At 45.4% G+C, this 25,823-nt stretch overlaps 1 protein-coding gene across 1 annotated transcript in view; it reads right to left on the reverse strand.

Moving 5' to 3' along the window:
- Positions 1 to 25,823, reverse strand: part of grin2ba (glutamate receptor, ionotropic, N-methyl D-aspartate 2B, genome duplicate a) — an 87,032-nt gene that overhangs the window by 35,917 nt on the left and 25,292 nt on the right. The window contains 3 exon segments of the mRNA XM_030058204.1: positions 2,089 to 2,281; positions 9,528 to 9,798; positions 10,614 to 10,757. Of these exon segments, the coding sequence (XP_029914064.1) occupies positions 2,089 to 2,281; positions 9,528 to 9,798; positions 10,614 to 10,757 (608 nt within the window).

Raw genomic sequence — 25,823 nt, forward strand, 5'->3', positions numbered from 1 at the left:
GCACTGCTACATGTGTGATTATGTGCCTGTGTACGTGTGTGTGTGTGTGTGTGAACATGTATTTCTGTGCGAGTGTGTGTTGGTGAACAGCACGGCGATTGTGTGCACGAGCAGAAAAGCAGTAAAGGAATTGTGTGTGCCTGAATCTGTGTGTGTTGGAATGTGAGGGGGGTCAGTATGTGTTTCAGTGCATAGCTGTTTGTGTATGTGTGTGTGTGTGTTGTGTGTGTGTGTGTGTGTGTGTGTGTGTGTGTGTGTGTGTGTGTGTGTGTGTGTGTCACTAAGCCTCGTTTTAGCTGCTGTTACCAACCCAGCATGCCCCCAAACCAGGAGTAAGAAACAGGATTTTGCTACAGTAGCAAACAGGCGCACTTTAGTGTCCCAACAGTACGCCTGACAATCTCCTTAGCACACACACACACACACACACACACACACACACACACACACACACACACACATGGTACCTATACCCTCATAGCTCTCCTTCACCAAAAGTTTCTCTCTGGACAACATGACAACCAAAACACACACACACCCTCACACACACATACAGGACCAGCAGACACACAGAGTGGCAGAGGGGTGGAACTGCCCCTGAACACAATACTGGAGCGCTCTGGAGCGCAGCGCGACGGGGGCAAGTGCTTGCCGACTGAAACGCCACTGGGACCAATTAGGCAGCGCGCAGAGCAAAGTGCTGCCGAACGCTCCGCATCACAACCAGTTCAAAAGGCCCACCGCTGGGACGGACAGATGAGTGGGCGGGGTTAAGGTTTCATGGGGATGGGGCACGTGATGTGTGTTTGTGTGTGGGGTGTTGTTATCATAAGGCAGGGGGGGATAACCCTATGTGCGGGGAGATGAGGGTATATGTGTGTGTGTGTGCCAGGATCTGCTGCATCTCCGCGATCGTGCTGATGTGTGTGTGAGCACGCTTGTGCTGACTTTTCAAAGGTGCTATGCATAGCATTTTAACATCCATTAATCATCACCACATTAATTTTGAGATTTAAGCGTAATTATTATACACAAATGAGGCCATCACAGAGAAGCTTGTCAGCCTCTAAAGGTCTCTAAGCTGCATTTTAAATAATGAAAGCTACTGGGTTGGATTTTGTGAGAAATCTGTCTGACTGCTTTATGGCACAAAACACGGAGAGGGCAGCTTTTCTTTCAATGCACATGGAGCTTAAGCTTTCACAGTTTCTTATAGTAATAGACAGGAATAAGTAAAAGGGCGGAGGACGGGGAAGGGATGGGTGGATGGGAACAGCAAGGTGTATGGGACATGTGTATGGAGGTGTGTGTCACTGTGTGGTCAATTTGTAGTCCCAAAAGATCTATAAATGTGCAAGCAAACAGCTGATTGAATGTAATAGTGGCTGCAAATGTATTTGTTTACATTTATTTTTATTTATCACTGTATTTTCTAGTAGAGTCAGAACTCTTGGATGTCATATTACATGTAACAAATGCCATATTGTAAGGATGACCTGCTCTTTAAAAAAGCAATACCCTACACGAAACACCCTTGGTGCATTAGTGAATGTAAATGAAGCCCTGCAATGTGCAAACTGATCCCCCTCCTACTTCCACAGGTGGAAGCAAAAAAAAAAAAAAAAAATCACTATTTGTGACATTTATGATTTCTTTTTCTGTTCACAGTGAGCTGCACCTCACAGTTACCCTTGGCATGCCTTACTTTTAACTACTTTTAGAGACTTTTCTATTATTCTTTTATTCCTCTTTGTTGTTCCCAGTTTTTTATCACCTCTAAGTATTTTTTAACAAAACCGTCTGCATTTACAAATTCCATCATGCAAGCTGTCCAGTGTTTTGCTACAGTAGTATCTTCATAATTGCAGTCTTAATTGTGAAAAGCACTCGCACTAACAATAGGCGTAAAACAGAGGTAACCAGTCATTTCAACAGTGTCATTTGTTCACTGCTAATCGGACACTGATATATTGATATACTATACATAGCACCTTTAACAATCCAGCACCAACCTCATGCACACACACACACACACACACACACACACAAAGACACACAATCCAGTGTCCAGCCTGTCCCTGCACTTGCCTGAGCACTTCGTTGGGGTTGCCTGAGATGGGGGTCTTCTTGTCGGGAGCTCCGTGGCACTCGGACTTCAGCAGCGTGTGAGGCCCGCGGTCCATCATCATGGTGGAGGTTGCCATGGCAATGACCGCCACACCGTCACGGACGCGGGCCTCCAGGCCATAGTCCCACTCGTCATAAGACACTGAGATCAGACCTGGAGAGACGGAGGGAGAAGGAGAACGATCAGAGGAGTGGGGAGAAGTTCAAGAGGGAGGAGGGTTGAATAAAAATAGAGAGGGAGTAAAGAAGGAGTTGGGGATGTGGAGCAAAAAAAAAAAAACAGGATGAGAGCAAGAGAGACACAAGACAATTGGATAAGGGAAAAGAGACAGGAAAGGAGGACAGAGAGAGAGAGACAGATAGCGAAGATCAACACAGAGAGACGGGAATGACTGTGTCAGGGCATACAGAGTGCACATGTTCTGAACACACTCCAAGAGGCGCAACGCACAAACTATGTGATGACTCAGGCGGCAGATGAATAGCACGCCCTTTCTGTCTGACTAAATGTCTATCACCTTGTTCTGTCTGTCCATCTGTCTGTCTGCAGCACTGTCTGCCTCTGCCTGTTGGCCCCCTGCACTGTCTGAACGCCTGTCTGTCTGTCCTTCTGTCTGTCCGTCTGTCTGTCTCAGACCTACTGCTTACAAGCTATGTTTCTCAAAACCCCTTTATGCATTTTTTCCTTTCTCTCTCTCTGCCCTTCCAGCCATCCATCAGCCCATTCAGCTGTTTGCCAGCATGCCCCTCTATCCTCTTCCCTTCCTCCATCCTTCCATCTCTCTCTGTCACTGGCAGTGAGTAGATGGTCCATCTATGGATATTTTAAGTATTCCCAGGGTCCAGGACAGTGCTCGACCTTACAGAATTTGCATTTTTTTTTTTTTTTACCTTTGCTTGTCTAGGGACGGTTTGCTGAGCATGCATTGTCTTTATCAGTCAATGCCAATTTATGCCTCTGCGTCGACAGGCTTCTTTAGCTACATCGGCGGTGTGTGTGACTCCAGAATAGCCTGCAGGAGATCCCTGGATGGCTTACACACACCTCTCCAAAAGCTGGGTGTAGTGCGATACAACACTGTGAGTGGTCCGCTTGGCAACTTTGTACTTTGTACACGTTTCAATGTAGTTTGGTTGATTTGCTATCACAGTAAAGAAAACATGGAGCTGGCCAAAGAGAGGAGAGCTGAGGGGGTTCACTGATATGCTCATTTCACAGAACTTGAACGGAGTAGGACTGTCTTTCCTATTCAAATCAACATATCCAGATGGTTGGAGCAGCGGCCATTTTTAGCCATTTGTCCATTTGTATCATTGCCATTCTCAGGGCAAGCTTCTGGATAAAATGAGATCAGACAAGTCACAACTCACTGAGGTGGGAGGTTTTGCAGCGAGGACCAAAGCAGTGGAAAGATGTCAAGCCTTTCAGCCAGTGTCCCATAGCCGTTTAAATTTAACAGACACTTTTCTTCTCCACTGAAGGTTGGACTGAAGAGGTTATATCAAGTAAAATTATGGTAAATTGACCGCATTTCAATAGCACTTCTCTAGTCTACTGACCCCTCAAATCGCTTTACAATGTTTGCCTCACGTTCGCCCATTCACGCATACATTCACACACTGATGGCAGAGGCACTGTCTTTAGCACCAGTTAAATGACCACAGCAAACATGGTAATAGCTGTCCTACTCCATTCAAGTTCTGTGGTTCATTTGTGTGGCATCTCATAAGAAAATCTCTGAATGTTTTGGACATCACCAATGTGTCTGACTCTCTCGCTGTGTCCCAATTCAGGGGCCACCTCCTTCAAATGTTGCATTTCCAGATCGTGCGTAGTCACTCGACCAGCCTGTCCCAATCCAAAGTGTCCTCGGAGTGCAGCCCACATATGCAAATTTCTTTTAGAAGAATCTGAAGGAAACAACTGATGTGTCTTTTTTTTTTTTTTTTTTTTACTGTCCTGTACAGCCCAAGATCCATTTCATGCATTTGTCATTTTGGAAAGTTACAACGAAAGTAAGTGAAAGGGAAAGTGAAAGCTGCTTATAATGTTATCAATTTTGAATTTGCAAAATGTTAAAATTCAAATTCAAAAAATTCAATTAAATTCAGCAACCATTAGTCTGCTAGACAGCAAAACCTTCACAAACCTTTGTGTCCTTCAGAAGAGGCAACCCCTGAGTTGGGACGCAGCTTCTGTTTCAAAGAATGTAAACACTGTTGCTTCCATTTTTATCTGTGCTTTCTTAGCATTGAATTAATAAAAACCTGACACTGCTGTCCAGTGTCTCAGCGATCTGTGCATAGAATCGCCAAGTGTAACTATAAATACTTTCACCCCCAACTACAGTGTAGCTGCAGCGACAGTTCGATGCATAAGCATAAATCATCCTTTACACACACTCACACCTGGGAGCTGCCCAAACCTGCACTATAGGCAAATGAGCACATCTGATGGAGCAGTTGGAGGCTCAGTGCCTTGCTAAAAGGCTCCTCATGGCAGTTGTAGAGAATGGAGGTTGTTTCCCCACCCTGATTTATCCGGCTTGCTTAGGGATTCAAAGTGGCAAAATTCTGGTCACAAGCCCTCTTCTCTAACCTTTAGGCCACTGGTGCCCTTTGAAAATGGCCAATAATTGATCTTTCTGTATGGGCCCCTCTGGGCTCAGGGTCACACAGCCCTCCCTGATGGCAGTCCTGTCTCCATCACAATTTCTCTGTCTCTGTCTCTGCCTGCCTTTTTATCTGTCTGTCCCGCCCTCTGTCCACTCATCTCCATCCATCCCTCTTCTTTCAGTCTGTCAGTCTATCTGTTAGTCAGTCAGTCAGTCTGTGGCGATCTGACAGCACATGACCAGTCAGTCAGTCCACTACCATGTCAGTGGGCAGAAATAGACAGGCGGCCTGGCAACCTGCCTGCCTCTGCGGGGCCTCAGCGCTGACAGCTCAGGCCCTCCAGGACCACATCTAATGTCACACACTGTTGACACTTCCTCAACGCTCGCTCCCCCACTCGTTCCTTTTTACACACTCAGTCACTTTTTTCTCCTCAAGACTCATAGGAAGACAGTGTATGTGCATGTTGTGTCTATGCGTGTGATGCATATTATGTGCACGCATGTTTCCACGGCTCCACATCTTGGGACCTGCTGCTTGTCCATGTGCTTACTCCTGTGGAGGAAGGGCTTGCTTGATGTGTGTGTGTTCATACATCTCTCAGGACATGTTAAAATGTCACAACGCAGACATGTCAACTGGGGAAGTAATATCTGAGCAGCGATGTGGCAGCGGCAAAGCCTGTGTGTGTGTGTGTGTTTTTTTTTTCTGGCCTGTAAATTGGATATAGCCTCTGTTTAAACATTTTCCCTACCACAGACACAGTGACAAACTCATACACAACAGACACAGAGTAGCGACACACAGGCGATTGATTGGAGAACGTAATAGCAAAACTACCACATCATTGGGTATTTTTGGGAACAGCTTATCATTGTCAGTGATGTCAGATTGGGTGGTTACGTTAGCAGAGTCTGTGCGTCAGTAATGTGTAACTATGATGGAGAGGAATAGAGACAGAGAGGCTGTTAGAAAGAGAGCGGGGGGCGGCAGAGAGAGCAGAGACAGAGAGAGTAGAGAGAAAGTCAGACAGTGGCACAGACAGAAAGACACCGGGAGCACAGCGAGGCGAATGAAACAGAAACGGAAGAAAAAAATAAAATAAAATAAGGGGTGGGGAGAGCATGGAGAGAGTCAGAGGAGGCAGAAACTGCGAGACAGAAAACAGAACGAGAGAGCACAGAGAGAAAAAAAAAAGTAGGAGAGGGGAAGGAGGGAGATGAGTGGGAGGTGAGATGGTTCCCCAGAGCGCCACTTAAAGAAGGCATCAGTGGAATTACCCATGAGAATTGGAGGCTCTTCATCACACATGGTGCAAAGAATTAAGAGTGCCTCATAAGCAAATTAGCCCCACAGCTAGTGTGCACCTTCTGCTGAACCCTGAACCGCTGGATTCACCCCGAGCGCTCACCACCACTCAGTCACATGCTGTGCCACGGTATCTTCTGGCTCTCCTTCTGTGGCTGACTGCCGCTGAAGGCACGCTGGTTTTCATGACTTTGAGGTTGAGACCCAAAGATGAGAAACTCTAAGGGGGGATGCCTAGTGCCTACATAGCTAGGGAATTTCAGAATATGAGGTCATTATCTCACTTTTGTAGATAAAATAATGGACTCCTTCCCATCCCATCTGCCTCTTAGACAGCAGTAGGGTTTGACCAATACGGGTTTTACTGATCCAATATTTTGTGTAGATATTTGGTATATTTAAATTTGACCACAAAAGGCTTTGTGTGGTTTTTCCAACTTTTGTATTTACCATATTTATGAGTTAGCAGTACATGAATGCCCCTTTAAAGTCATAATTACGAGTGGTAAATTTCCTGAATTTCTGCGATGTGACATTTCATGAAGGCATAAATGGATGCTTTCTGTTCTGGCAGCAGAATCTCTGCTTTTTATTCTGCTGCTGAACTACAAAGTCACTGTTCGACATTTGGTCCTTGTAGTTGTATAAAACACACTGAAAAAAAAAAACACCTTTCTAACGCCATCCACTTTTGATGCTTTCAGGTTGCTATGGTTACTCAATATTTCAGAGCAGAGCACTTGAACACTAATCAAATCGGAGCCCCTTACTTTCCACTTTGAGTGTACAAGCTTCCGACATGCATTTGAAGCACACACTTTGAGTCTGAAACTCAGGGGTGAAGGCTGGTTGGTCTTAAGCTAAAATTTGGCTGTGCTCATGCTTAAAAAAAAAAAAAAAAAATCCGGAAAGCAAAATCCCCCCCAAAATTGCAAGCCTTCAGAATTTTTTTCTTGGCAATGTGGAATAAACCCTCTGAAGCAGCATTTAGTCCATGATTGGACACTAAAACTCTCAGCTTGAAAACCATGACAATGAAATGCTTTCAGGTGGGTTAGTGGCTCATTAAGGCCGGGTGAGGCAGGTTCACTGCAGGTTTTACAGTCTGCCATGTCTGAAGCCGCTGAGTAAAATCATGAACTCGCCTCCGTCATACTGGCACTGTCAAAGATTGACTCTGTCTGAAATATTCTACCATACATCTCCTCAATCCTATCCAGCAATGCACTTAAGAATGACTTTTGACATATGTGAATGTGTATTCAGGTATATATTGTATAATTTATTTTAGAAAATTGTACGGTTTATACTGAGTCAAGATACAATTAATTCATTGTAATCAATATCTGTCATTTTACTGTTTATTTTATGTTACATATTGAGCACCATGTACTATGCATCCTATTCATCATATAATGTAAGTGAATGTCATTCAGCCTACTTTCTGTCATCCGGATGATTAATCCCATTATAATTCAATAGGACCCTAGAAGAGTCTTGTGCACCCATCAACAGAGCCACTCTGCTAACTCCACTTTGTAATCATCCAGGCAATACATTAGCTGGTCACGATTATCTCCGTGGCAACGTAAATCAAGAGCAAATAAATTGTGTGATTTACATAACTGATATGGTGATATATCACACTTTATAGAGTGGAACCCTAATTTGGAGAGTGCATGCAGAGAGAGACAAACAGATACACATATCCACACCTAGCCGCTGCTTTGTTCACACACAAGCACACACACACACACTCCCAGCCATCTGCACATACACAGAGACACGTGTTCGCAAAGACATACAACCCAGTTGATTACACACACCAATTATTTTCTAGCGCAAATGAACATGGGAACGGATGATATATTTCATAGACAAACACAGACATACAGCACATGCAGAGATACAAAAAAACACACACACACACACATGCAGGTGCACAAACATTCATACAGTGCACACTCCACACTCCAATTTAGAGTAAATCATCCATGGATGCCAATAAGAGATCGGAGGTAAAAAGTTTGAGTTACGGTGTTTGAACGGAGCAACGATCTCTGGTTCCGCCTGGTACCCATTTCCCAGAAACTGCTGAGGACAGGCAGTGTAATATCTCCCCTTCACCGTAAATCAACAAGCCAAACACCAACAAATTACCAGGCTCATATGTCTTACGCAAATCTACTACCTGCCATTTGGTTTACCCTCCCAGCGGTGACTGATAGAGACTGCAGCTGTGGAAAGTTCCATTAGTTTCCTGGGTTCTTAGAGGCAACATCACCAGTGGTTAAAGGTTTAATTCCCACTGGGAGCTGGCCTTTCTAAAAATGTCTTCCCTCCCCGGGTGCTGCAAGTCACTTTGGGTTACACAGTCTGACATGTGCGTCCGGCAGACTGTGGGCAGGTTGAGTGGCTAATGCACGCCAACTTAGGTGTCACCTTGGGTCAAGATCTGACCTTCAAATGTTACAGTGACCTCCCCAGTGTACTTGCTGAGCAGCGCTCCTGTAGAGCAGAGCATTAAGGCAGTGAGGGACTAATGCGGAGTTCTCTTCAACTGAGAAATTGTTCACACAAAATACTAAAAAAAAGATATTTTCCCGATTAACCCTTGTGCAATCTTTTCATCCAAATAGTTTCCAGGCTGCTGCGATCCTCGTTGGGAAGTATTTCCCACCGAAAAACAAAGAAACCATAGCAACTCGAGTTAGTTTGTATCCCTTTAAGGTGGTTAGATACCGTTTACAAGTGTTTTTTGGCAGGAAATCGTTCCCAACAAAACTCTTTCCTGTGTCATGGTTATTGTTATGGAGTTTTTCACATGTCAATTTTTGATGGTATGAGCTCAACAAAGCAAAAAAAATCCAGCCAAATCGCACAGAAACTATCTGGAAGGATACACTGGGGGCACTATGGGTTAAGTGGGAAAACATAGTTCTTTTTTAGGTGAACTGACTTTTTAAAAACAAACTGGAACTTACGTGCAGTCATCCAGCTCGGAAGTTGGATCAGAGAAACCAGAGCTCTGATTCCTCTGATTTCAGCTCATCAGTACACACACATATTTGTTGTTTATGGTAAGAATTGAGTACATATTAGATGTTTTCCATTTTCCCTTTTACAACTGGGTTTTTGGAGGAGTTTTTTCTTGCTCGCTGTGAGGATTAAGTCAGGGGGTGTCAGCCTGCTCGTTAGAAACTTGTGGGCCTGTAAAGCCCCTTGAGACTGTAAACACTGATACTGGGCGTTAAATAAACTTGAAGTTGAAGTTGAACTTGAACTTGAAAATGGTGTATGTACTACTTTAGCAAATAGTGCTGGATTCACTTTTCATTGCAGCTTTCATACCGGCTATAAGCTAAATTCAGTCTCTCAGTGTATTCTTTCTGCAGTGAGATTACGGCAGTTGAAAATGGGATTCAATTTAGATTTAATTCCCAGTCCTCATCCTGCTGTCAATTATGATTTCCTACCTGTGGGGAACTCTGCAGGCACCACGTCAGCATCTCCAGCTACCAGCGAGGGCACTATCCAGGTATAGCCATAGCCTGTGATCCCGACAGAGTGGGCCACCTCGAAGATGAGGTTGGCCTCCTCCTTTGTGCTGTAGAGAAGTATGACAGGGCTCTGCAGTTTCTTCAGCTGGTTCTGGATCTTCGAATCTCCATCGTCTACTGACATGTCGAGTAGCAAAACTTCCTCCAGTTCCCAGCCCACGAAGCTGTTCTCAATGGTGCTACGGATCTGGATGGAAGACGGACAAAAAGAGATCGGAGCAGTAAGGTAATCATTCCCTTTTCATTTATGCTAATATCAGTGTTTCAGCTATACCATTTAATGGATAGGGCAGTGCACTGCACCTAAAGGAGCTGGCACCGTGCACAAAGGAATGTCTTTCATATCGGTTTCAGGCAGTCTAAATGCTATTTCTGACGTTGTTTCCACCCTGCCAGCAAAAACTCTTAAAGCGAATCACTAACAAGTATACATAATTCTACTCTGTCATTTACTGACACATTTGCATTTAGGACAGGTGGTAAGGCAGAAAGCCCGGTATAATTTTACTTTGTCATTTACAGTTCCACAGTAACTCCTGCAGTATGGGCATGAAGTTACATTAAGCACTCCTGCGGCACGACTTTTACAAGAGTGAAAATGTCATATCATGGTCGATGGATACCAGGGTCTACTAAACCTCATCAAATTAGTCTCTAACCAGTAATCATTCTCGAAAAAAAACTAACCTTTAGGGTGTTTTCAGAATGTGGTGCATAAATTCCAAAAAATAATTCTGTCTGCAAGAATGTGGTTAATTAAATTTGTTATCATATCAGCGCTTCCTTTACTTGTGTCAGATTGAAATTACATCTGAACTGAACCTGAGTACTATTGATACCAGTACTTAATCTGGGTCTGTATTCATCAATTCAGGATGCTTTGCAACATGTTTTGGCAGCAGCACTGAGCTGTGATTGATGATAAATGTGATCATAAACAGTAACTTATTCATCTTGTACTTGTAATTGTTTGCGCATGTTGTCGCAAGTGTGTAATGTTACCTTGGTGACAAAGTCCTGGTAACCTGGGTAGTATGTTGTGACGATGGAGAAGATGTACCAGTCGTATTCCTCCATGATGTTGAGCATGACTGAAGCCTGCTGCTCGATGGAGGGACCGAACTGAAAGAACATGGAGTTGTCATCCTGAAAAGGACAGACACACAGAGGAACAAAGGAACAGAGTGTAAATGGTTATGTAACAATATTGGCCTGAACTTTAATTTAGTTGGCTTCGCACACAGAGGAGCAAGGGTAAAGAACGTCACTGGTTTTATAATGTTATTGGTGCAAACGTTAATTTAACCACTTTCATTCTCTGACTCACAGGGAAGAGGGAGACTAGGGGACACTACTGGCTTCATAATGGCATCAGTCATGACTTTCATTAGTTGCCTTTATGACTCCTTTAATATGCTTGTACACAGGGGTGACAGGAGCCAATTCTGGGAACTCAAGGCTGCGCTTGTTAATCTATTTTTCTTAATTGATTTTTAACAATGCAATTTCAAAGCTTGCAACGTATAAGATAAATACACATTTGCTGAAAAATATTACTGGCCACAGAAGAAAAGAGCACACAAGCCTTTTCTGGAGACATGACACATAAAAGGACAACTCTCCGGGGGAATCAAAATCGAAATTCAAGAGATACTGAACCAAGAGCACAGTGTTACAGTGCCAAGAATACCACAGGTTGTCTGAGCAGCTTGAAACAAAACAGCAGCACAGTCTGAGACAGACACCCCAATAAACAACACGTACAGACCAATATCCAAGCCTGCGCCTCACCACCACTGTTGAAATGGAATATTGAGCTGGACAGAAGTAGAGGGGGAGTAGGTGAGAAATGCTAGTCTAGACAAGACTCCGCAGCTCTGCGATGTGAGCTTAATGTGTGTGTGTGTGTGTGTGTGTGTGAGCCTGTCTGCATGATTGTCCAACTCCTTTGTTTTTATGCATTTGTACATTGGTGCTTTGTGTGTAGGTGTATGTGAAAGGTGATGCACATGAATGTGTATGAATGTGTGTGTGTATGTGTGTGTGTGTGAGTAAAAAAAAAAAAAAAATCAGCCCTTGCTGACAGCCAGGCAGGGTGCTGAAATCTCCCTGGCTTCTTAGGACTCTCTGTGTGCTTTCACTCAACATCAAAGGCTAACCTTCCCCTCCCAGGAGACGCACATGGGTCGATCCGTTACCTTGTTTCCGCATTAATAAGATCAGGGCTATACCACTGGAGAGGTATGTTGAGAGGGGTGCATCACGAGCGCACGTGGCACACTTGCCACAGCTGAATACACCTCACGATGTAATGGCTTTAACGTGGTGTATTCATGTGGTGGAAAAATACACCATGTGGTATGAAATATACAACATTTGCATCTAGCGCTATGTTCCCAGCCCAGGGTGCATTTCAGGATCGTCCCATGAAATAAGGATGCAGACTGTGATGTCCCGGGCTCGTCTCTGAGCCAACCTGAAAGCAGCGGATGGTGCGGGCTGTTTTGTGCGGCGTACAGTCTCCAGAGCCACTGTAGGAATGGTGTTGAGTAATACATTACACCGTGTTGGGCACTGCACCGAGCCATCGCTGACCCTTAAATCCTCTCTGTTCCCTCCCGTCGATACAGTGCAGCACCCTCAACCCCGCGTATCTTTGTTCCTCAACTTTCTATTTCTCCTTGGTCTCTCTCTCTCTCGCTGGCGCTCTCTCGCCCTCCATCCATCTCTATCCATCGCTTTTCTTGCTCTGCCATCCCATTTATACCAGTGGAATTACCGCCAGGGCACAGTTATAATTGAATTTCCAGACTCCCGCACCCTCCCGCGCTCCCCCACTCCTCCCTCCCTCCTCCCCTCCACTCATCCTCCATACACTTCCCCCTCTCCTACTCCTCTTCGCTGACTCCCTCTGTCTCCCTCTCGCTCCCCTCTTCCTCAGAGTATTAATGTACTGTCCGGTGTGCTCGTTCCGGGTGCGAGAGGTCTGCAGGATTTTCATTAGCCTTAGAGAAAATGACAGAGAAAAAGGAGAAGAGTGAGGGAGATGGAGAAGGAGAGGAGATGGCAGGGGTGAAAAAAGAGACTGAACGAGAAGAAACCCTGGGCAGAGCGAACCGATGCACACCTCTCTTCATTTACAGCCATTATAATCAGGGTGCGGCCACATTAACACCTCCGTTGGCACGGGGAGATCGATTAGCAGGTATTAAAATGCCCGGAGCGGATAGCAAGGCCCCCGACTCCGTCAGACCGAAAGACAGACAGACAGAAAGCGAGGCAGCGAGGCTTTGAATCCACTTCCAAGCCAGTCACTGTCTCTGTGGCTTTACCACTGACGTCAGCGCTTGGCTACTGTACAGAGACAACAATACACTACACCGCACAATACAACCAGGATGAATGGCCAAAGGAGACAGCAGGGAGAGAGATGGAGAGATACGGCAAGAGATACAGAGAGAGCAGATAAAAACCGTAGAGGGGAGGACAGATAAGAGTAAGAGACACAGAGAGAAAGAGAGAGAGAGAGAGAGAGAGGGGCGAAAAACAGGAGAAATTAAAGGGGAGGAGGAAAGGATTAAGCAAGCGAGAGGAACAGATAGAGACGTGTAAAAAGCGGAGAGAGTGTAGCTGAGATTTGAAGTGTCCGCAGGGACAGAGGCAGAGGACAATGTGGTGACAATAGAATGAATAGAGAGGAAGAGGGCAGGCTGGCAGACGGCTGCGATCCTGTATGGAGCGAGCGAGCAGTGAAGGGGGCAGAAAGCCAGAAGTCAGTGAAGGAGTGGGGAAGAGGAGGTGTTTGTGTGTGTGTGTGTGTGTGTGTGTGTGTGTGTGTGTGTGGTGTGTGTGTGTGTGTGTGTGTGTGTGTGTGTGTGTGTGTGTGTGTCAGGCAGTCAGCCAGCCATCTAGGCAGGAGGAGGCTAAGCCTGAGTTGTTCAACCACAGAGGATTGCTGCTGTCAGAGAAAGAGCGAAAGAAAGAGAGAGAGTGAGAGAGAGAGAGAGAGAGAGGGGACGTGTATGTGCTGTCCTCTAAGCGAATGCTGTGTGTGTGTATGTGTGTGTGTGTGTGTGTGTGTGTGTGTGTGTAAGAGCAAGAGGAAAGATATAGAAAGAGATAGAGAGAATGACAGGCAAAAGAGTGTGCAGGGCGTGAATGTACCATTTTGGCATGTGTGTGTTTTGTGTGTGTGTGCCTGTGTGTGCATGTGTGCATGTGTCAGTTTCTGCAGTTTAGCACATGTGTGTCTGCATCTTTGCATGTGTGTGTGTGTGTGTGTGTGCCTCTAAATTTGTCTGCATGTGTCTAAGTGGGTGTCTGCATGGCTGTATTTGTGCATGTCTGGCATCAGTAGGGCTCTTTATACTGTGTGCTCAAATTTGTGTGTGTCTGTGAGTGTGTGTGTACTTGATGGTTGAGAGACCTTGGCCTGCTATAGTTGCCGGCTCTGCCCCAGAGCCTTCAAATGAGTGCACTCACACACTCCTGGAGCAGTTATTTGACTTGGAGGGCGAGAGAGAGAGTCAATAACTCAGGTATTTCAATTACACACACAGGGGCACATCAGTGACTACAAAAGAAATAGACCCACTTCCAATCTTGCACTGGAATATGCACACACACACACACATTTGAATTCACTTCCAAAGGCACGCATACACACCAGCTTGTGCACGGACATGCGCCATCTTCACACACATACACACTCACACACATATATATGCTGAACGCACATGCACACAGCCAAACACACTTAAGAGACAAGAGCACACTCAAACACACACACACACACACACACACACACACTACAAAACACACTGTTAAAGTGCCACACTGTTGCACACAAATACTTGGGCGTTCACTCAGACACACAACTTGCACTCAAACACACTCCACACACAAACGATTGTGAGTGTAATAATCGCATGAGGCACGTTAATGGGAACGTAGAAGAGAACAGAATAATGAAATGTTTTGCACGTCCACAGGTCAAATGCATCTACATCAAATTGTTTAAGCGTTACATGTATGATATAGTGCACGTGTTTTATTGTAACTTACAGCTGACTGTGCGGCTCCATTTGTGTTAAAATTCTGCTGTTGTCACTATATGAAGCGTTAATTTGCAAAATGATGCAACTATATTGATTTTATAAACCATGTTTTTTTTTTTCCAAATACTTTCTGCCCAGCTGTCTACCGCATTCATTCTTTCTTCTTTTGTTTTTTTACAGACAATGATCATTGTTAAAAATCATGTCAGCGGGCTAACACATTGGCAATATTGGCTTTTGCGATGAAATTTTTGATTTTGGATTCAGAAAGTACGCTCAATGCAGAATTATATACAACAGTCAGTTCATTCTGTGTGTTTGTGTGTGTGTGTGTGTAAGGTTTCCCAGAATGGCATTTATCTGTTCCATATATGCCATTTCTGGTGGTCCATGTCTGCTGTCATTTCAGATTGTCTGTATGTCCTGTCATTTACATTTGCCTCGCTACTTTCACGGCAAAATATGCAAAATCAGGTCCATGGACATGAAAAAAAAAAAAAAAAACTACTAACAACCCGGATGAAAACAGATAAAATGCAAACCACAGAAGAAATTGACAGACAGCCAACTAATGCAGTGAACAAAGACCAAGATATAGATATAACAAAATATTCAATGGCATCATTTTGGCACAAATAGAAGCCAACAGATGACATTTTTTTCCATTAAAAATGTTTAAAAAAAAAACAAACAAATGGGCATCAGTCATGCATCAAGCAGTTTTCTCTCTAATCCTGAAAGGCCGACATGAGATGGAGGGACAGTATGTGACACGTCGTGGGCGAAAAGCGGCACCAGCACAAACCAGAGCACCTGGTTGCGACTCCATTAGCAACAGTATAGATTCCCAAACGCGTCTCGAAGCATTCTGTGCTCTATATACAAATATAGTGCCTTATAGCTCATTTTTAGTGCGAGGAAGTCGAGGTAGGGAGAGGCAAAAACAGACAGAAAGAGAATGCACAGTAGTGAGACAAAGACAGAGAGATAGAGAGGCAGAGCAAGAGAGAGAGAGAGAGAGAGAGAGATGATGGTGTCTGTTGCTGGGAGGTTTTTGGCAATGCATATTTCTATCCTGCCTATAAAGGCTCCTTTGAACTTGAGCAAGGGGTGGCGGTGGTGGTGGTGGTGATGGGGGGCGGTGGAGGGGGGGGTTGCTATTGACTGCAACTGCACTGCCTGATGGGAAGAGAAGCCAGCGAGAGAGTGGGAGAGCGAGACAGAGAGAAAGAGGACGGGGATGGAGGGATGAAAAAAAAAAGAGGCAGAGCGGTAGGTGTGGAGGCAGGAAGAGGAAACAGCTGGCCTCGCTTGAATATAGTGCATTTAAAAGATGGTGGGCAGGAGATTTAAAGTGAACACGGCCACGGGCGCACGCACACACACTCACACACACACACACACACACAGAGGAACATTCATTTGTGACCACAGAGAATGGCTACCTGTGACAACAAGCAGCCATCGCCACGTGCACTGACATTACGTATTGATGACGACCTCTTCCCCCTCTCTCTCTCTCTCTCTCTCTCTCTCTCTCTCTCTCTCTTTCTCTCTCTCCCTCACGTACACGCTTATCATCCCTGCTTCAATTAAACCTCACTCCCTGCCTTTCTCCCACCATCGTTCTCTCCCTCCACTTCTCTCGTCTCATGCCTCATCATCACATTTCTTATCATGGAAGCCTAGTTATCTTTAATCAAACACACGCAAGCTTAATTAGCTTTCACATTTGTCAGACCATCACCTAATTAGCGATGACCTTATTTTAAGTACTTTTGAACCTTAATTAAAAAGCACAGGTCTTCATTAAAATATTTGGCTAATTTTTGCCTCAACATGATTCTGATTATAATGTAACTACATCCTGTCACAGTCACCATAAACTGCGTGGGATTAAAAGGATGGAGACAAAGAAAGAAAGAAAGAAAGAAGGAAAAGAAAGAAAGATTGACACAGATATCGAAAAAGAAAACAAGCAAGCTAGAAAAGGAAACTGAAAGGGGACAAATTGAAGCAAGCAGGAGTCACATTTAGAAGGAGGGACAAGCGTTTTGCTTTGCATCCTGACACGATCAGACAGCATCTGAATGGAAGTTAATACCATTTAACACGGAGACACACACACACACACACACACTGACAGACGCACACACACACACACACACACACACACACACGCACAGATCGCTTCTCTCTGGCCCATTTCTGCTCTAAGTTTAGCAGACGACCCACTGTGGGGGCCTCTGCAGTCTGATGCTTTCCCTAATGCTGCTCTTGTTTGTCCCCTGGTCCTTGTACAACGGTAATAGCATTGTGTGTACATGTGTGTGTGTGTGTGTACGTGTGTGTGTGAGCGCTATATGTATGACTGTGGACTAAAGGGCCATTAGATATCAATCTGTGACGCCCAGCACGCTGTGAAACCTTTTTTGTGCGCCCGGTTTTCCACAGCCTGCTCCATTAATGATTTCCCACGATTCCAAGAATCACTTTTCGACAAGTTCCAGTGACAGGACGTGACCCTGTGGCTCCTAATCGCAGTTGTGTGTATGGACATACAACTGGAGCTAGCCAACTACTTTGTAAACACTCAGGTGTGTCTTGAGGCTGCTATTCATTCTGGTGTACTGACTGGTGTTACTGGTGCGACTGTAGGTGGAGAAACTGGTGTGTCTGTGTCTTCTATGATGAATTGAATTCATCCCCGTATGACTGTTGAACGTCGGTGCAAAACGAAACGGTGCGTCTGGAAAGAAGCCTTCGTTCCTCGATTCTGAGCGGCTGACATCCAAACCTGATGTTTACCTCAGATATTTTAGATGGATTGTCGCTGCACCGGGTTTATTTTAGCGTGACATCCCATCATCTATTCATGGAAATATAAGTATAATACACCATCAAACAACAAAACAGACTCAGAAAGGTACATTACCAGTAACAGTTTTTTTTTTTTTTACAATTTCACACTCTTTAGGCTTTATTTTAAATGCTATAATAAACAGCAAGGCTTTGCTTTCATTATATAGCTGCCCACAAAATAAATGCAGACTGAATGTTAGACTAAATGTAGCCTATGAAATTAAACTTCTCTTCACCCACCACCCACTATCCTCTGTGCTCCTGCATTTGTCCCGAAGACAGAGCGGAGAAGGGACTATATAAACCTGATTGGCCTGTCACAGCGCCACCACCAGGCCAACAGGGCCTTGAGCGTCACACTCCATACCTCAGGCACTGCTGGGTTCAGTTTTGATGGATCTTTGATTTGTCAGTGCATTTTTACATTGATATTCGACATCCACAAAATGAAACTTATAGCCGACCACAGCACCAACAACAGGCCAAGAAGTCCTCAAGCCTCAAGCAGACGTTGTGTCATCATCACACACTTAAAAAAAAAACAGACCCAGAGTGACTTGCATCAACTGTGGGGCAACATCATGGCCTCCATCCACCTGTTTATTTTGTGACAATGTCGGAGAAAAACTAACTCATTATGCAATATTGCAACGCTAATTTTGTTAAGTGTCTGGGTGACTTTAATCAAGCAGATCATCTCTATTCGTCTGATTGGATAATGTCTGGTCGTTGAAAAAAAACAAAAAAAAAAAAACATCATTAAGTATCTGAGAGGTCTGCAACTCTGGCCACTCACCTTCCCATAATTCTGTGCAAACTCCCCCCCTGAGAACAGTCAACATAAGAGAGGGAAGAGAAAGAGCTAAAGCTTTTGCAGAGAGCTTATGAACCACTCGTGCATTTGAACTGCTGGTGCAGCTGTTTTTCTAGTTAGTAGACTGGCTCATTTCTATCAAGTTGCTTGGTTGCATTTTGTTTGTCGGACTTCTTCATTGTAAGCTGGCTTAAGTCCAAAATGTTATCGTGCAAGCCTTGAGCAGTGTTAGCTGTGAAATTGTCGTCGTGCGCTATTAATGGCGATTTGATATGATTTTCCATTACTTTATTTTCATTTGCCGAGTTGCTCACAGCTGGAAATTTGGTAACTAGTTTTTACTTTGTTCCGTTTTTGAATTATGCTGCAGGGAGAAATTTCTGGAAGATTGCTCCAAACATACTGAATGGTACTATAAATATATTGTGGTGTTCTTCAATAAAAGGGGGAGATGAGGCCGGAGAAGTGGTGAGGTTGAGGGTGGAGGGTTGGGGATGGTGACGAGGCCGAGCTTTAGGCGCACCAAAGGGTGTCTCGCGGTGCTTGTAAAGTGGTTTAGGGAGTCTGGGAGGGGGAACAGGCTTCTGTGGTCAGACATGTTTCTCACAGTCCCCTGCTCCAGGCGATACAGCAGCAGGGGGGGAAGGTGAGGCTGGGTTGAGGCGGAGGCGGGGTGGGGGGGGCTGGGGAGGGGCATGCGAGGGTCAGGGCACAGTGGAGGGTGGGGAGATGGGTGTGGGGGGTTGAGCAGGGTAGTAACTTCCAGAAGAAGGATGTTATTAATCCATTTATTCCCCGACCACTCTCTCCGTCTGTTCTCGGCTATCTCCCACTCCCGTCATATCTGCTGATTTCAATCTCCTGCTCCCCCCCGCAACCTCCCCCCCACCACCCCTTCACCCCGTCCTCACTCTCACCCCCTCCCCTCCTCATTCCCCCTCCCTCCCTTTTACCGTAACTCCCTCCCGCTTTTGCTTCTCGTGCCCCTCCCTCGCTTTCCTCCTCTTTCCATCCTTAATTCCCTCACTTCCCCCCCTTTCTTTTTCACCATCTCTAACTTCCCCCTCCCTCTCTTCCCACCGACCCCCCACCCCTGCTAACTCCCACTCCCCCTCCCTCCTTCCGTCCATCCCTTCCTCTCGCTCCCCATCTCCATCTAGCGCACATCCCAGGGTGCACCTGTGCTGTGCCGTCAGATCTAGGCCCTGAGCCACAATCATGCTGGGGTTGTGTCTCGCCACTTCACACTACGACGCTGCATTTTCCTTCCCTCTCTCTCTCTCTCTCTCTCTCTCTCTCTCTCTCACATGCACACAAATAAATCTGCTATCTGGATCCATTCACCTTAGCAACATAGTTTTTTTTTTTTTTTTTTTCATCTGCAGCGGTGGAAACGGAGCAGGGGTTGGGATCACATTTAACCCTTAAAGCAACATTTCATTTAGTTGTAAATGAATGGGCTGCTGGCACTTTAACACTGCGTGTAAAACAATCAGAGCTACTCACCAGGATCGCAAGTCAATCTGAACGGCTTGTACTTGTGTTTGTGTTTGTGTTTTTTTTCTTTGCTTCCAATGCACTTGAATGAAGCCAAGGAAAACAGCCTGTTAAGTTACTTTGAACACGTTTGAGACCATATTGAACTACAAGCCCTGCTATTTAGAAATAAAAACAGTCTTGGGTCTGTGTTCATTCTGCAGTTTAACCCTTGGTTTACATTACAACAAATTCACTATTTCAAAATTCAAGTGTATCCAATCTCCCAAAGCATTTCACCTAAACAGTATTCCTGGGCCACAGTCTTCAATAGCAGCGTTTTCGGGGCACAGTTTTCTCTAAAAATGAGGATCCAAATACCATGAAAAACCTTAAAAGGAGGATGTGTTGCTAAATACATTCACAAGCATGTTAAAAGGATCCTAATTTTTCAGGCTGTTTATATCGGCTTCATTCAAATGAATAGGAAGTAAAAAAAACACAAACTGCACCAATTCATTGCAGTGGCTGAATGATTCTGATTATGCTATGAATGACACTAAAGTGCCAATAACTCACCAGTTTAAAGTCATAATGAAATGACATTTTGCTCCCGTAATTTGATGAATTTCCTGTTGAAACACGCCGTCGGGGCGGGACGTGCAAAGAGTGAACCAACGGGAAATCGGCTAGGCAGAGAAAGGCGGTTTTATTTGGTGTGAAGAGGAGCTGATTGTTCAAAATGTTTTATTAGCTGACATTTTTGCTCAAGCCCACTGGTTCAGCATGAAGTCCCCATTGAAGACACACTGTTTTCAAATATGTAGAGGTAACAGGATTGTGATATAAAAATCCAAAAATATATCTTTAAAAAAATAAATGTCATGAATTGAGTGGCATTTATTGTTAAATACAGGAATATTCATGTTGCATTTAAAACAAAGTGAAATATTGCTGTAATCCTGCCTTCAGCATGTAGGGAAGCCATGAAACCGTTTAACATGCAAGCACCTGACCTTCCATGTGTGGCTGTATGCGTCTGTGGGAGAGAGAGAGAGAGCGAGAGAGAGAGAGAGTGGGGGGATAGAGAGAGGAGAGGAAAATAGAGTGAGAGTGCAGCTGATATGTGCTTCTGTGTTCCTTTCCTGGCAACACGATAAAGGCTCGCTCTCAGTCACTGTCAGTGGCAAGACCACCCTCTCTATCTCTGTTCTCCCTCCTTCCCACTCCAATCCCACTCCTCTCTAGCGAAGACTGCCCTCTCCATCTCTCTCCCTCTTTTATCTCCCCCCCACACACCCTCCTCCTCCACACCCCCATCCCTCCATTTTACATTTACATCTCAGGCATTTAGCCGGCACTCTCATCCAGAGCGACTTAATGAGTGCAACTGTAGGGCTGAGCCTCACTTCCTAGTTCACCGATCCTACAAGAAAGCAACAGTGGAGTGAGGAAGAGCGCGAGGCAGGGACGCCGCAGACGCAGAAACCGCATCACTGGAACGATCGTGTGTAATAGAAGAACGAAATAACCAGGAAACAAGTCCTGGGGAGAGCGTTTAGACAGGGTGATGCCTCCCTTTCTTTTACCTCTCTCTTTTGTCTTCCTCTTTGCAAAGACCACCCTCCCTTGTCTGCACCGTCCCGTCCCTCGCAAGCGAAGCTCCCCTGCCGAGGCCTCCTTTCATTCACACTGATGAAAATTCAAATTCAAATCTTCTTTATTGGCGTGACGCGGGGTGGGGAGTGTGTTTCCACAACGGAACATGTTTGAAGACCGGCTAAGACAATAAGCCAGTCTGTATCACCTCCCTCCACACATACACACACACACACACATCTCTCGTTCCAGTTTTACCTCCCCGCAGCCTGGCTAACCCTGTTTTTGCTCCATGAAAGACACACACGAGCACTCAAAAGCTCCTATGATGCTCACACTCAGAGACACATCCTCGCCGCGCCACCACTGGATCGCTTCTCGCTATATGACTGTGGTTACCCGCGTCCCTATGTGTGTGTGTGTGTGTGCATGTGTGTGTTTGTGTGTGGCTGCGGAAACAAAGTGGAGCCAGTGGAGCTTTAAAAAAGACAAGGGGGCAGAGAGTCGGGGTTGCGTGTACCAGAGATGTGACAGTTGTTTAGCTTTAGGAGAGACAGCATCAAACCCTGCCACCGGACTCATGAATACTTCAGCTTGTATCAGTCTAAATCCCAGGCTTCTCTCCGTCTCCACCTCCCTCTCTCTCTCTCACACACACACACACACACACGCTCACTCTGTCTCATCTCTGCTTCTCTCTCCCACCTCAAGTCTCACTTTTTCCCTCTTTCCCCCACTGTTATCTTTGTGTATGTGTGTGTCTGTGTTCTCTATGTACACCAAGTGGAGTGGCGTTCTGTCGTCTCCATTAACGTCCTGTACAGGAATACATGCACGGGATACTGTGTGTTGTTAATGTGTGTTTTGTGTTTTTAGCACAGCAGTTTTAAGGTGTGGCAGCTAACAGCTAACCTCGCTAGGTTAACGTAATGCAGCTGATTAGCTCTGTTAGCTTACTGTTGTTATGGCTACAATAAGTTTTATAACAGCTGAATGTTATATATTACTGAGCATGAGTTATGCAGGTTAAACAGGCCGGGTGGGGAGTGAGAAAGGCAGAACGCATTGGTCCAAGTGTTGCCTGGACCTCAAACACCTACAAAAGTATCAGTGTTTGTGTGTTGTGTGGAGAAATGTTCCACTGGTGCAATAAAAGAAAAGGAAATGGAAAATGAAAATTGAAAACTGAAAGTATAACGGAGGCAGCTAAATCATAAGACGACGGCCAGTGGGTTGAGATGTTGGGTTTGACGTGTCACGTTACAGTTTTGATGGACACCCTTCAGCCAATCAGATTTAAGCATTCATGCACCTTTTTTTTCTTGCTCTATCCCTCTCTCTCTCTGTCACACACACACACACACACACACGTGGCCCCTCTTCCCTTCCCCTGTACGTGACACCCTGACAGGAGTCCTCTGTGGCTGCCAAAGCTTTTTAACCACAACAATATCTAAATGGCACACAAAGGCCCATTAGAGTCATCAGGGCGTTAAACCAGCAACCAGCAACCTCCAGCCTGGCAATTAGGAATATTTCATTCACTATGATGCCCCCCCCCCCCCCCCCCCCCCCCACCAAGCCCACCCTACCCCCAACACTACCCCTGCCCCTCCCCACCCATCCAATACCATCCATTATTTGCTTCCTGTCTCTCATGCATGTGCTCTCTCTCTCTCTCTCTCTCTCTCTGTTTCACCCATTCTCTCACCCTCTCTCTTTTGCACGTGCACACTCTCTCTCACGTGCACTCCTTCACATTCACTCTCTCTCTCTCTCTCTCTCTCTCTCTCTCTCTCTCTCTCTCTCTCTCTCTCTCTGAGTGTGTGTGTCCCCTACAACAGCGCACCGCAATCAGTGTCACAATCGATTAGCAGATTTCACACGACCGGACACAGGGTTTACAAAGAACCAGATGAATTGAAAAAAAGGGGAAGCGGGCAGACATAATACGGAGGAAGAGGAGAAAAGCTCGGTGTCCTGCTCTCGTGCGCTGTGTTGACGGCGAGTGTATACAGTAGCTGTCAAAGCACGTCATGCCCGCACAGGCTCTTTTGAACATGAATGTGAGGGGAAGAGAAACAGGCTTGGCGATAAAGGGGAGCCTGCGCCGCTGCGATGCGCCGCTGATCCAACAGCAGAGCGGCTTTGGCAACGGCGCCCGTCTGTCACGCCAATAAAGCTCACCTTTGAACCAACGGTGAAAAGGGAGGGGGGTTGATAGCAAGAGAGAGAGGGAGGGAGGGAGAGAGAGGTAGAGCTGACATACAGTACACATGGATCAAAGGAAAACATTGAGAAAACAGCCTCTTCTGTCTCTCACCGCCAGGCTAGTTGGGATTCATAGTTTCAATAAAGACATGCCTGTCAGTGGAAAAATGGAAATAAACAGGGTGAACACAGAAGAAACAGCCCATCCTGGTGTTTTATAACTCTAATAATGTTGTTATATTATGAGCACACAGTAGACATTTTGAAGGCTTAGGAAGAGGAGAGCGGTAGACTACATATTGTGAGTTTGAGATTTCATCCCAGCTCATATCCTCAGTGTGTAAGGTCACAGGTGAAGACTTCTTTTTATTTGTGCCTGAACACTTGAAAACCTGAACATAAATGTCCCAGTTTTTGTGAGGCCAAACCAAACCAAAGTATTTTTTTTTTTTGCATGATAAATCACTGAAAGCATTACTTTTCGTCATGTTTATGAACACTCAGCCGACACAGTCCCGCAAAATTAAGTGAGAAATTCAGCCCGGCCTAACCTGAGCCTTTCAGGTCCGGTCAGGTGTAAATTTCCAGCGATAAAGAGTTAGGAGCCCCGGTCAAAAAACCATATTTTTCTCATAAGCGAGAAGCTGATCTAGTTTATAGGGGAGAGGATGCGATATTAACCGGTGCCAGACGAGCTGTGGAAGCCGGATCAAACATTTTGACGAGGAGGGTTTGATCACCGTGAGACTGATGTTGGTGGAAAATAATCGAGCCGAGCACCTCCTCCACAGCTGATTCACAGCTAAGTGTATATTAAATGGAACCTGGCTGTAAACCCCTCTCTGGCCGATTAACCCCTTGTCTGTGATTTCATAAACTCTCTGATATATGGTATTCTACGTCCACGTGCGCTGGTTATGATTTCACACCCAGTCAGCCTGCTCCTCTCTCTCCTCTCTCTCCTCTCTTTCTTCTCTCTCTCCCTCTCTCTCCTCTCCGGCTGACAGTTGGTAGCAACAGCAGCCACAGAGTACACACTGTGGAGGTGCGAGCTATTCTTCCTCTCCCTCGCTGTGACTCTGTGCGCGCACATGCACACTTTTGGGAGCACGCATGGATGAGCGCACGCACAGACGCCGGGCTGTGTACCGCAACACACACTCAATCAAACAGGCTCAAACACACATATTTGCAGGCAAATGTGGTAAAAAACACACACAGGAGGTGCACCTGTGTGTGTACATTCTCACTCATGCTCGCAAGCACACACACACGCTCGCATACACACACACACACACACACACCAGCTGTGGTGCTAAAGCCAGCTTCTGGCAGCCACCTCCTCTCTCGCCTTGTCTCCCTACACGCTATGTCACTGAACACAACACGAGCTGAATCCTGCATCTGGAGACTCCACCGGTGGCACACGCACACACATACACCCACGCACATCCACACACACACCCATGCACACCCACACACACATTCAAAGATGCTAAGTAATGTCAGTGAAATCAGATGTTTGCCTCTGTTGCTGTGTGTCGTTAATGACAGGTATTTATGTGACATATCGACACTGTCACCCTGCCTTCATGTGACAGAGGCGAAGAGACAGGAAGCCACAAAAAACTGATGTCTGTCTCGGTTATGAAGGGGATTTAAGATGTTTGCTTTTCCATCTACTTTCACACTTCCATGTGCACATCGTTCTGTCCTTCTCTCCCCTCTCCTTTTACTCTCCTGCGGTTATTTCCTTTTTTCCTTTTTGCTTCATCTGATCTCTGCTTCTCTTCTCTTTCTCCGTGTCTCTTCCTCCATTCAAAGAAACTGAATTCTTAATTAGAATGAAATCATTTTGCTGAGATCCTAAAAATACTCGGCTGGAAAATGGTATCACTGGGGTGCACGTGCACAGACACACGTTGCTCATTCATACTGTACCCTTTTAGCACCTTAGTCACCACTTTTCTGTTTTATAACCTGATACTAGAATGAATAAAGACCTCATGCAGACATAGCTCAACACCTGCAGTAAGGAAACGTTCCCTGTGTACTGAGATTAAAACAGCAAAGATACACGGCGCCTTGTTTCTCACCTACTGCGCGAAAACTACCAAGATAACACGCGTAATTGAAATGCAGGTAAGACGCATGTGAACTGTAAACCCAACACACTGTATTAGATACAGACAG

The sequence above is a fragment of the Myripristis murdjan genome, chromosome 8 (assembly GCF_902150065.1).
Source record: "Myripristis murdjan chromosome 8, fMyrMur1.1, whole genome shotgun sequence".
Lineage (NCBI taxonomy): Eukaryota > Metazoa > Chordata > Actinopteri > Holocentriformes > Holocentridae > Myripristis > Myripristis murdjan.